A 13239-nucleotide genomic window follows, 5' to 3' on the forward strand; every position below is an offset into this window, starting at 1 on the left:
TTGCATCTCCCGGAGGCACCCCTAGCTCAGGGCAGGCGCTTCGGGTGCTGAGCCCACTGGCCCGGGGCCCTGAGACCCCGGGGACAGGAGAGGCGAGAGGCAAGGCCCCAGTGGCCCTGGCTGAGTCCAGGCTGAGCCCCCTCCTCGGGGCTCAGAGCAGGGCCTGGGGCGGAAAAGCAAACAGGCCCGGGACGCTGCCCTTTGGACCTTTTGCAATTTGCCCAGCGCTCTTTCAGCTGCAGCCCTGCGCGGGCGGCGTCATATAAATAGGGCCCGGGCGCCGGCCCCGCATTCCCAAGGCGGGTGCGGGTGCGGAGCTGCTGCCAGTGGGCGCCGGTCCCTAAGGAGCCAGCGAGCAGCGCGGAGGCCAGGCCCAGCCAGCGGACGGGAGGGAGCCGCCGGTCAGGTCGGCCATGGGCCCCCCGAGGCCTGCGCTGCTGCCGCTGCTGCTGCTGCTGCTGCTTGCCGCCAGCGCCCGGGCCCGTGAGTGAGGCCCCCCCGGCCGCTGGGGCGCCAGGCCGGGGGTGGGGGGCGGAAGCCAGGGCACGGGCGGGGGCTGGGGCAGCTTGGGCCTGGGTCAGAGGGAGGACGGCCACAGGGTCGGGGGGCAGGGGCACAGGACCAGCTGGGTGGCTTCTCCAGACTCAGGTAATGGGTGGGGCTGGGGATTGGGTTCCTCAAAACCTGCTTCCCTCCAAGACACTCAAAGTCCTCTGCAGTTGTCGTCCCCGTCAGACGCTAGGACCCATCTGAAAGGACGGGAACACCCACAGTTGTCGTTCTCCCTTTCTTACAGGAGACACCGTGCTGGAAAATGTCAGCCCGAGCTGCCCAAGTAAGGCATTTCCCGCAGGGGCAAGGAAGGGCCCACCCACCCATCCCCCACCCACCCATCCCCCACCCATCCCCCACCCATCCCCCACCCATCCCCCTGCACCTCAGGCCACTTAAGTGCTGTGATGCTGTGATTGGCGTACCCTGCTCTGAGCCCAAGAAGCCAGTTCCTTGAGCCTCTGACCCCCTCCAAGGGGTCTCCGCTCTCTTCTACCCACCCTTCCCATCGGTCCTAAAAGTTCAGCCTGGGAGTAGGGTGGGGAAGGGACCGCCAACTGTTGGTCCATAGACAATTTAAAGAGACATCTGTCCTGTTTGTCAGGGGCTAATCATTAATTTGAAGCGCAGGAAGGTGAGGAAATGCTGACTTTAACCTTTGTGCAGAAATCCAGATGCCCACCCCTTTGTATTTACCTGACCCCTAGGGGTCAAAGGAGCTGGCCTTGCAGTGGTACCCTGTGTTCTCCCAAGAGCCGGAGGCTGCCCTCTGATGGAGCAGCACTGCCATCTCGTGGGCGTCTGGCATCACTGCATCTGGGCTCAGAACCCAAATGTTCTTTTTCTCAAATTGTTCAGAAAATGCCTCTCACGCCCTGTGGAAACCTCCGGAAATTCCTTCTTGGGGGTTTCTTAAATCAGCCGGATACTCTTAACGCTTAGTGAACTTAGCCTCAGATGTTTGGTAGAATCAAAAAAGAGCCACAGAATTATGGTATTTTCAAGCTGAAAAGGCAATGAGAGAGATTTGCTTCTATGCTATCAACTCTTAATTTTCCAGGAAGTCTTTCCTATAGACTTTCTGAGCCTCATTACTTGACACTCCCTGCCTTGTGTCTCAGATTATATATTCAAGGATTACCAGCTAATTTAAATATTAGCCTCAGCAAAATCATAATGCAGAAGCTAAATCTATAAAGGAAAATTAATAAAAAATAATTTGAGTTTAATTACCATTTTTTATTATCTTTGCCACTACCCCTCCCTGCCCAGGACTGACTGTCCTCGGGCGAGTTATTCCTGCTGTGTAGCTGACTGACTTCTCCTCATTGCAGAAGATGCAACGCGATTCAAGCACCTCAGGAAATATGTGTACAACTATGAGGCTGAGAGTTCCAGTGGAGTCCCCGGGACTGCTGATTCAAGAAGTTCCACCAAGATCAACTGCAAGGTATGAGGGGAGATGGAGGGCCCTGGAGCCCGGGGCTGAGCAAACCAGCTTGTGCCAGGACTGTCGTAATCTCCAAGTGCTGGACTGGCCCTCAGTTTGAAAGTCAGCCACTTTGCTGAGAAGTTTTCTGCCACAGAAAAAAAAAATTTACCCACCAGGTGTATTTTCCCATTAGCTTCCAAGATGTAATTAGAATATGTGATCTAGAATATCAGGATTGCAGACCAGAAGATTTAATATGTTGAGAGATGTCCAGCGGGTGAGCCAAGGGAGGTGAGCATCCCAGGAAAGCATTCTGGAGAGCGATTTTTATCATCTAAGTCAAATAGTATCTGCTACTACTTATTGTTGAGAATGACTGTACTCCTATCCATGTTCCTGTGGAACAGATCTAAGGGCCACTATTGGGGTTCGTGTGGGAAAGAGAAGTCAGGCTGGGCCACCCTCTTCTTTCTAGGGTCCCAGCGTCTGGCTGTCAGATAAGGTAGCCATTAGCCACGTGTGGCTATTTAAATTGAATGAAAGTAAAAATTCAGATTCTTAGTCACACTAGCCACATTTCACATGCCCAATAGGCACCTATGCCTAGCAGCCCCCATGTTGGATAGTGAGAATATAGAACATTTCCAGCACTGCAGAAAGTTCTTTAAACAGTGCTGGATAACAACTAGGGATCTGTTTAAACTACAGCTGCATGCAAAGCTCTGAATAGGCCCTGATAGGTACAGTGGTCTTGGATTTTTGGTTTTTCTATTTATGTTAAGGAAACATTCGCTGTTGAAAGCAATGATAGCCCTCCTCCTGCCTCCTGGTTTTCTTCCAAACCCTCACTCCTAGGCTGCCTTTCTTCTAGCCAGTTGTACATCTTTAAAGCGCGTACATTTAGAACCAATAAAGATATCATCCTTTGCATGCATAGGGGAAAACTTCAGAAGCATGGTACCCTAGGACATGGAAAAGGCCAGAAAGCCCTGGGCTGAGGGGGGATCTGGTGTTCTTGGTGGAGAGTCTTAATGTGCTGTTCCCCTCTGTTGTCAGGTTGAGATGGAGGTCCCCCAACTCTGCAACTTCATCCTGAAGACAAGCCTCTGCACCCTGAAAGAGGTGTATGGCTTCAACCCTGAGGGCAAGGCCTTGCTGAAGAAGGCCAAGAACTCTGAGGAGTTTACTGCCGCCATGTCCAAGTAAGACGTGGGCCTGTGCATTCACACTTCTGAGCTCTGAGTACCGCTGCACGTGTCGCACATGAGCGTGTGGGTGTGTGTCCACTGAGGCATGAGTGTGTGTGTTTATGTTGGGCACGTATGTGAGTGTAAGTATTGGTATTCTCTGTTCACCATGGATCAGGGAATTGCTGAGTTTTCACAACAATCAAAAGAGAGAAGCAGTATTTACCCTCCCCTACTGAAGTTCCCCTAATTATCATTTAAATGTGGTTCTAAAAGATCTCACGTTTTAAAACTCCTTGAGACAGTAAAGCTGAGATGGTTTGTTTAAACAAGTGAACTCACGGTTAAAGAATGAAACAAGACTACGCCTCGTAGTCTTCAGACAGGGTCCCGGCAGGACTTGCTGTGGCCAAACATGGCAGTGCAGGGCCTGCTCAGCAGAGGACACCAGCTTCAAGGGGTCCAGGGAGAGCTGAGGCCTGAGCTGATCTCCCTCCAGGGCTGGCATTTTGCCAGTGCACACGGACCAGGCCATTCCTCTTGTTTATGACTGGCATCACTTCTGACTGATCAGTGTTCACGTTGTATTGGTTGTTAGATTTTTTTTTTTTTTGCGGTACGCGGTTGTAGCCTCTCCCGTTGCGGAGCACAGGCTCCAGACGCGCAGGCTCAGCAGCCATGGTTCACGGGCCCAGCCGCTCCGCGGCATGTGGGATCTTCGCGCACCGGGGCACGAACCCATGTCCCCTGCATCGGCAGGCGGACTCTCAACCACTGCGCCACCAGGGAAGCCCTGTTAGATTTTTTGATCATCCCTGCCTCATCTCCAGATCACAGTTTGTAGTGTCCTGAGTGTGTGCAAATACAGACAGTCATGGATTTGTTGATTTGGTAACATCGGAAACTCCCCCCCCTCCGTGCCCTTCTTTCAGTTTGTTAAACATCAGACTCGGAAGCCAGAGTGGGCCTTGATGCTTCTGTCTCTTACCAATACATCTTATTTTATCCAAGACTTAGATGTATCTGAGGGAGTGGGGTGCAGCGACAGAAGGGAGTCACAGTTCCTTTGTGGTCCTTACCCTCCTGCAAAAAAGGACTCCTGCTTTTGGCCACCTCAAGGCTTTCCTGTGAGCCTGCATCAGTGTCTGCAATTTTCTGAGAGGATGGACAGCTGTGGGAAACATGCCTGGTCTTCTTTTCTTTACTCTGACTTAACTAGAGCAGGTGCTGCCAGGCCATGTGAAACCCCCTAAGGAAGTCCCCAGAGAAAGGTCCCTTAGATCAGAGTTGACCCAGGCTTTAGACATGGCCTGAGATCATATAAAAGAGTGAATGAATGTCCAACAAATGTATGGAAAGAAGCTCCAATCGCCAGTGGTCGGGAAATGCAATTAATGTAACAATGAGATACTTATCACCTTATACCCATTAAGACTACAGAAATTGACAACAGCTATAGCACTTGTTGCTAACAAGCCTATGAGGAAAAGTGTACCCTAGTGCACTGTTGGTGAGAATGAGTGCCGTTAGTCAATATCTACTATAATTAAAAATACTTGTAGCATTTGACACAGCAATTTCAAATGCTGGGACTCTAGCCCATGAAAAGAAAAGTAGTAATGTGTGACAATAGATGCATAAAAATGTTTATTTCAGTGTTGTTCGTGTGGAAAAAAAAAACTAAAAAATCTAGGAAGAGAAAGTGAATGCCATCAAACAGGGGACTATGAATAAAGTATATATAACCACAGAATGGAACGTTGTACAGCTTTTTAAAAAGAATCTGTTAGAGCGCTACCAAATGACTCAGAAGGATTTTCATGGAGTATAATTAAATGAGAAAAGCAAGATAAAGACAAGCATGCATAATAGCATCCCATTTGGATAAAACAAGGAACGACAAACTCTTTCTATGCAGGTGTTTTCACTCCCACGCTTCTATACGGGATTGTCTGAGTGTGGAGATACAAATGGGGGATGCCCAGTAGGTTGTTCTGTGGGGGAGTGTGACCGCAGAGACCCGATGTGGGTAGAAAAGAGAGAGGATGAGTGAGCCAATCAAAGAAGGAAAAGAAATGAAAGAATACCAAAAGCATATACATATTTGTATGCTCTTGAAAAAATATATATATGTTGATATGTATGAAGAAAAAATGTAAAAAGAAAATAAGTAAAAAGGAGGCTACAAAGCCACCCAGCTTATGCCCATCAGGTTCATGGTGGAGAAAGGACACTGAGTGACCACACTCTCTCTGGCACAGGTACGATCTCAGGCTGGCTGTTCCTGAAGGGAAGCAAGTTTTACTTTACCCAGAGAAAGAAGAGCCTAAACACATCCTGAACATCAAGAGGGGCATCATCTCTGCCCTCCTGCTTCCCCCGGATACAGAAGAGGCTAAACAAGTGTTGTTTCTGGTGAGAATTTAGAAAGCTGATAACAGTGGCCCTTTGAACGCATCTTCACATATTGGAGCCGGGTCCCACTTATACATCAGGTGGATCATTGACTCAGCTGCATGGCTAGTTACATGGGAGGCCCGATATTGGTGTGAAGCACAGTGCCCAGGGCTTGCCCCAGCCTCTGGGCTCACTGAGGGCTCAGCCCACGCAGCCTGAGCAGGTTGGGTCTAATTTTATAGCAGTTTCTGGGGAGTCCCAACCACCCTACTCCTTTGTTTGATTTTGTTCTGTTTCCACAAGGTATAGCCTCTGTGTGTTTTAAACACAGAAAATAATTGAATCTACTTGCCAGCCTCTTTTAAGAATTTCAGGTTTTGATCGGAGAGAGAATTCAATTTACTTCAGTCCCGCTAACACTTTTGAGCCCTTACTATGTTCTGAGTTCCATCCTGTGCTACTCGCAGAGAACTCACGGCTGCATCCTGCAGGGGCCTCTCCTCAGGGAGTTCTCAGGACCTGGGATGAGAACCAAGACACATATAACACAAGGCAGATTGGAATACGAGCCATAAATGAACAGCAGAGAAAATGCTCTGCGAGCACAGAATATAAAACCAGCACTGGCTAGGTCCTAGGAGGGCAGGCAGGGATGCCTCAGAACCAGGATCACCTGTAAGTGGTTTTCTCACTCCAGCTCTGGCCGCCCTTGGAACCAGCAATGCCCACGCTCTGTCAAAGAGGATGAAGCTTTCTCCCAAAGCCACTTTGCATCCGCCTTTTCTCCCTGGCTCCTTTCCCAGCCCCACCCCAAGAACCTAAAGATGTTTCCCCGTGTTGAATACACCAATTGTATCTTTTGCTCCCATAGGACACCGTGTATGGAAACTGCTCCAGTGACGTTACCGTTAAAACAAGGAAGGGAAATGTGGCAACAGAAATATCCATTGAAAGGAACCTGGAGAATTGTGATCACTTCCAGCCCATTAGCACGGCAGTTAGCCCCCTTGCTTTGATCAAAGGCTTGGTGAGTTTCACACCAGCATTGCTATTCACACTGGCAGCAGCCTCTTTATTATTAAAATGATGGAATGTTAGTGCTATAAGGGATCTCAAAGAAAAACTTCTAGGCAAAGAAAACATAAGGAGCAGTAGCAGCTGTGAAGTGTTTGTGTTTGGTGGGATGGACAGGCGTGTGTAGGATACCAGGTCATATGTACTTCGTGCAGGATCATAGGTCCACTGGGGTAGAATAAGAAGAGTCTGTAGCTCGACTCAGCCTTGGATCTGCCAAGTTGTTGCATCCCCTTGTCAAAATGTCAAGTACCAAGCTCTCTTCTCTAACTGAATTTATCTAGTGGTACAGAACCCCTATTCCCCCACCTTCTTCCCTGAAGGTAAATACCTATGGCAGGAGACTCAGGTTCAAGCCCCAGGGACTGATGAAGATGCTTCTCCCCTGATCTCATTCACAGACCCGCCCCTTGTCAACGCTGATTGGCAGCAGCCAGTCCTGCCACTACACCCTGGACCCTAAGAGGAAGCACGTGTCAGAAGCCATCTGCAAGGAGCAACACCTGTTCCTGCCTTTCTCCTATAAGTAGGTCACCCTCTGCAGCCTTGATTCATTACTTATGGAGCCAGTAGGAGCTGAATGCTTCTCAGGTGCCCTCTTGCAAGCTAGGCTGTGCCTGGGAGGGGGTTGTGAAGAGGTACAAAGCAGAGCCCATCCCTGTCCTCCTGTCTCAAGCTAACAGGCAATTTGGTAGGAAAGTCTTAGGCATGCAGAATAATTTGGAACCAACAAAAGATAGCTGAGACCCAGACTTTAAGGGCTACAGGTCAGGAAAAACTGGGGATCATTACAGCCTGCCCTGGTTATAAAGGCTTTGCAGAAGATTTGGTAATTGGCATAGAGACTTGTGTACCCAAATCCATCCTGAAAACTGGTCAGTCAACTAATGTATATTGAGTAACTGCTATAGGCTTGGCACTGTGCTGTGGGAGGCGCAAAGGGATTTCAAAGCACAATGTTAGTCCATTCCCTCTGGGCGCTCCAGAATGGTGGAGGGTGTAAGGTACATGTGTCCTTCTGGTGGAAGGACAGCCAACATGACCAGAAGGAGGTGGTACTGTTCACCAGGGGGATCAAGGACAGTTGGCTTTTTTTTTTTTAACTGGAGTATAGTTGCTTTACAATGTTGTGTTAGTTTCTGTCATACAGCAAAGTGAATCAGCTATGCATATACATATATCCCCTCTTTTTTGGATTTCCTTTCCATTTAGGTCACCACAGGGCACTGAGTAGAGTTCCCTGTGCTATACAGTAGGTTCTCATTAGTTATCTATTTTATACATAGTAGTATATATATGTCAATCCCAATGCCCCAGTTCATCCCACCCCCCTTCCCCCCTTGGTATCTATCTGTTTGTTCTCTACACCTGTGAAGGACAGTTGGCTATAACTATGGGTTGAAAGGTGAGCAGAATTTGGGTAGAAGCAGAGGTGGGGGAAACATTCAACGTGAAAAGAACAGAATGGTCTGGGGAGCCGGCCATTGACGACATGACGTGCCTCCTTTGTTACCAGGAATAAGTATGGGATGACGGCACAGGTTACACAGACTTTGAAGCTTGAAGACACACCTAAGATCAACGGCCGCTTCTTTGATGAAGGTAAGACTTTATGTGCACCTGATTGCCAGGGCTGGGAAATCTGCCCACGATGTACCAGCCATGGCTTAGCTCCTTGCTGGGCCCGATGAAATGTCTGCTGGTGATGAGGTCATGGGCTCCAGTGTTCTGGCTGTGGGCCGTTCTACTGAGAAAGCATATTCGCCTCAGAATGTCAGGTGGCAATGGGATAAAGGAAAGGGAGTTCCCCAAAGCTACCTGGGTTTTTGTAAGTAGGAAACTGGTTTCCTAAGTCAACCTTTGGTAGATCTGACAATCTCATACACCCCATGATAAGGCCTGGGGCCTGGACAGGGTGGGGCAAGTGAGAGAGACCCTCAGGGTCAGGGATCAGTCTTTAGAGCTGACAGGAACTATAGAGACCTCTAGTCCAACCCCAGCCCTGCATGTCTTGTACGTGAAGCTGTCGTATGTCTTACCTCGTTGTTCTCAGCAACCTGTGATGTCAGGTGGTAGTAACGTGTGCTTTTATACCCATCAAAGGGGAGAGGGACCCAGAGAGAGGCTTAGTGATGTGTTCACAGTCACAGACTATTAGAGGTGGTGAAAAATAGGCCTCCAGGTCTACTCTAACCTAAGTGGACTCCTTCCACTGCACCGTATTTCCGTGCTGATTCACCTGCCTCCCTGGCACAGGTGAGAGCAGGGTGATGAAGGGGACACAAAAGCGTCTTCCCCTCCCCCACAAACTGCCATTAGATCCCCCTGGAAGAAAGGGTGGGCGAGCAGCAGTGAGTCAGCTTCAACTGTTGCCACATCAGCAGCAGCGCCTCCTCACCAGGTCTTTTAGGCAGAAGGGTTATCCAATACCAGAGTCACAAAAGCCTGGATTCAGTTCCAGCTCTGCCTCTCACACCCAGAAAGGTCTTGGGCAAGGTGAGTGGCTCGCTTCTGGGTCTTAGTTCCCTTATCTTTATTTTTTTATTTTTTATAAGTTTATTTATTCTACTTATTTATTTTTGGCTGCATTGGGTCTTTGTTGCGGTGCACGGGCTTCTACTGAGGTGGCTGCTTCTCTTGTTGTGGAGCTCGGGCTGTAGGCGCACGGGCTTCAGTGGTTGCAGCACGCAGGCTCAGTAGTTGTGGCTCGCGGGCTCTAGGCGCGCGGGCTTCAGTAGTTGTGGCGCACGGGCTTAGTTGCTCCGCGGCACGTGGGATCTTCCCGGACCAGGGCTCGAACCCCTGCCCCCTGCACTGGCGGGTGGATTCTTAACCACTGCGCCACCAGGGAAGTCCCCCCTTATCTTTAAATTGAGAAATACTAATACCCTCAGGGACAGTGTGATGAGTCAATGAAAACACTGAAGTCAGACCCCTAGCACAGAGCCAGATAGATACGTAATGGGTATCAAGTAGAGTACTGGATAGTTTTCTTTTCTTTTCCCCTCTGCTGACCCCTCCTTGATCTCCAGTTTCCAGTACAAAGATGAGGGTGAGCAGCAGAGGTAAGCAAGAATCCCTCTGACACATTCCTCCTTCCAGGTGCCGAGGCGGTGGGTCTTGCCTTTGAGAGCACCAAGTCCACATCACCTCCAAAGCAGGCCGAGGCCATCGTGAAGACCCTCCAGGAGCTGCAGAAACTGGATGTCTCTGAGCAGAACGCCCAGAGAGCTAACCTCTTCCATAAACTGGTGACTGAGCTGCGAGCCCTCAGCAATGAGGCAGTCACATCCCTCTTGCCAAAGCTGATCGAGGTGTCCAGGTATTTCTTGAATGGTCGCAGCTCAATCTTTCATAGATTATACACCTGTGGTAGCTGGCTGAGACCTCGGCCAAACAGAGAATCTCAGGGACCACTGAAATTTCAACCCAGTTAATCAATTAGTCAGTCAGTTAACGTTTACTGGATAGAGAAGTATCGGCTAAGGTGTCTAGAGTTCCATGGGCAAAACACACATACACACATTGCATCCAAGGTAGATACGTATTTGTGTATTAAGACAGGAGGAAAATATTTCCCACATTTTGATGTGTATCTTCTAATTCCTAGTTCTGTAATGGGTACCCTGGAGTGTTTGAGAGAAAAAGAAGTCTGTGCTCTCTGGAAGCCTATAGGCTAGAGGAGAGAGAACTCAGGCAAACAAAATAATACCGTGCCTTCTCTTTACTCCAATGCACTCACTGTTAGTGCCATGAAGACCAGAGAAGGGACTGAAGGCTGGATGAGTGTTTGCCTGGCATGTTCTGTGTTCTGACCAAAGGATGACAGACCTTTCTGGATGTTGAATCCAGGGGGTCCTTCTTCAGGCTTTGCTCCGTGGTGCTTCTCTGGTGGATAATGCTTATAGGGAAGCCTTTCTGGTTCTAGGGATCTGAGTTAGATTTTGGAAGATGGTTGGATTTGGATTGTGAATAAGGGGAATAAGGGCATTCCTGACAGAGGGAACACCACGGGCCAAGGATATTTTAGCTGCCTAGAAGGTGATGTTTATAACTCTCTCTGCCCTTTTCTTCTCAGCCCCATCACTTTACAAGCCTTGATTCAATGCGGACAGCCCCAGTGTTACACTCACATCCTCCAGTGGCTGAAAAGTGAGAAAGCCAACCCCCTTCTGATAGATGTTGTGACCTACCTGGTGGCCTTGATCCCAAAGCCCTCTGCCGAGAGGCTGCAAACAATCTTTAACATGGCAAAGGAGCAGCAGAGCCGGGCCACATTTTATGCTCTGAGTCACGTGATCAACAAGTGAGTTCTACACTGGTTCTCCTCGTAGGAGCTAAGGAAGACCCCGCTTCTCTGTATTAAGTTTGTACCCTCCCTCCACTTTCAAATTATGATGCTTACTCTTTTGTTTTTCTACTGCTCATTTTGAGAGTAATGATTTGAAATAAGAAATCAGCAAATATAAGTGTATATTTTAAGATAAATCTGGCTATGCTCGCTGAATCCTACCTCTTATTCTGTAGCTATCATAAGACAAACCCTACGGGGACACAGGACCTGCTGGAAATTGCTGATTACCTGTCGGAACAGATTCGCAATGACTGCACTGGGAACGAAGATCACATCTACTTGATTCTGAGGGTATTTTCAGTTTTTTGTATGAAATGCAGTTTTCCTGTACACCCCTCACTTCTTCTGTGCCCTGATTCCCTCTTGTTTCTTTTCAATGCAGGTCATTGGAAATATTGGTAGAACCATGGAGCAACTAACCCCAAAACTCCAATCTTCAGTCCTGAAATGTATCAAAAGTAGACAGCCATCACTGCTGATTCAGAAGGCTGCCATCCAGGCCCTGCGGAAAATGGAGCTTAGAGACGAGGTAAAGTCCACAGAAGAGGACTGAAAGTGAAAAGTTTATTCAGACTAACAAGGATTTGGAATGAGATTCTAAATCTCATCATTCTAGTGACTTTATTCTACTGCTTTTTAATTGCAACTTTCAACACACCTGGTGACTGCCTAGCAGTAAGGTGGACGTGAGAGAAATATTTGAGCTTGTTGCTACTCCAGCAGGCGGAGTGTGAGCTGTTCACTATATGCTGTCCTCCCACCAGATTGACCATCGTTCCCATCTTGGGAAAACATGTCTGATTTTTCCCCAGTTTCCCTAGACTAGGATAGTCAAACTGGCCCCAGAAAGTGGCAGTGGCTCCAGAGCTTTGCAGACAACCTGACTTATTAGTACCAAATTCTCACTGTCCCTTCCCGCCTTTATCCTCATATTGAGATAATCTATGTTAAAACAACTTTATCTTCAGTTAGTGGCAGATCTCCGACAAGTTGTAACTTGGCCATAACTTGTGTATTTTAATGCAGTTGAATTCAACATGCATCTGATAGGTGTCTTCTGAGAACACTTCCTTCAGCTGGTTGCTCTGGGGGGAACACAGGCAAGAAGGTTCAGTACCAGCGTTTGAAGGATTCTTAGAGAGAAATTCAACTTGCGCATAATAAGACCAGGCACGTTTGCCAGGCATGTTCTGTGTTCTGACAGTGATAACAGTCTCCTCTTTTGGCTACAGGTCCGGGAAGTCCTACTTCAGACTTTCCTCGATGACACCTCTCCGGGGGATAAGCGACTGGCTGCCTATCTCATGCTGATGGGCGGCCCTTCCCAGTCAGATATTAACAAAATCACCCAACTCCTCACACGGGAAAAGAATGAGCAAGTGAAGAACTTTGTGGCTTCCCACATCGCCAACATCTTAAACTCAGAAGAGCTGTATGTCCAGGAGTGAGTGAAGTCGTCCCCATCTGCCACAGGGGCCTGAAATTCCAAACCTCAATTCTGATTTAGCCACTGCCTGCCCTTCATACATTGTTCTTTCTTCTGGAACAAACATCTGGGTGAAAGGGTGGCAGATCTGAGCCAAGCTCTTGGGGCAAATGAAACCCAAATAGCTTGGTAGCGATTGGAAATCCATATTTACTTGGGGGTGGAAGAGTAACGTGATGTGTGTCGGCTCACAATATCCTCCTCTTCATCTAGGTTGAAAAAGTTAGTGGAAGAAGCTCTGAAAACATCTCAACTTCCGACTGTCATGGACTTCAGAAAGTTTTCCCGGAACTATCACCTTTCCAAATCTATTTCTCTTCCATCACTTGACCCAGTCTCGGGCAGAATCGAAGGGAATCTTATATTTGATACAAGTAATTACCTTCCTAAAGAAAGCATGCTGAAAATGACCCTCTCAGCCTTTGGATTTGCTCCAGCTGACCTCTTTGAGGTATGTGTGAGATTGAAGCAGAGCCTTATGTTTTCTAGGCCATTCTGTTCTACATCATAAAGTCAAATCAAGGGAGCCGTGAGCCAGCTACAGAGGAACAGGAATCATCAGGCAGTGGTACCATCACTTCTTTCCCTCCTCCCTTGCCTTCCTGCCTCCCCACTAGGGGCCATCTGAAGCATGACTCCTTATATGAATGGAAATGCAGATGTCTCAGAGAAGCCCTTAGACCCCAAATCCAAGGAAGTGCATGGGCTGCACAGTCAGACGGCTCTGGTTCAAACCCCAAGTCCACTCCCAACTCTG

The 13239-nt window shown here is 48.4% G+C and overlaps 1 protein-coding gene across 1 annotated transcript in view; it reads left to right on the forward strand.

Moving 5' to 3' along the window:
• Nucleotides 1-380: 380 nt before the first annotated feature.
• The window catches only part of APOB (apolipoprotein B), a 39397-nt gene continuing 26538 nt past the window's right edge, over nt 381-13239 (forward strand). Inside the window, exons 1-14 of the mRNA XM_067703607.1 lie at nt 381-483; nt 797-835; nt 1887-2002; nt 3041-3186; nt 5433-5586; nt 6440-6595; nt 7044-7168; nt 8159-8244; nt 9745-9964; nt 10721-10948; nt 11170-11287; nt 11379-11525; nt 12229-12440; nt 12696-12933. Coding sequence (XP_067559708.1) covers nt 414-483; nt 797-835; nt 1887-2002; nt 3041-3186; nt 5433-5586; nt 6440-6595; nt 7044-7168; nt 8159-8244; nt 9745-9964; nt 10721-10948; nt 11170-11287; nt 11379-11525; nt 12229-12440; nt 12696-12933 — 2055 coding nt within the window. The 5' untranslated portion in view covers nt 381-413. The remainder of the gene's footprint in view (nt 484-796; nt 836-1886; nt 2003-3040; nt 3187-5432; nt 5587-6439; nt 6596-7043; nt 7169-8158; nt 8245-9744; nt 9965-10720; nt 10949-11169; nt 11288-11378; nt 11526-12228; nt 12441-12695; nt 12934-13239) is intronic.

This window comes from Pseudorca crassidens, chromosome 14 (assembly GCF_039906515.1).
Source record: "Pseudorca crassidens isolate mPseCra1 chromosome 14, mPseCra1.hap1, whole genome shotgun sequence".
Taxonomy (NCBI): Eukaryota; Metazoa; Chordata; class Mammalia; order Artiodactyla; family Delphinidae; genus Pseudorca; species Pseudorca crassidens.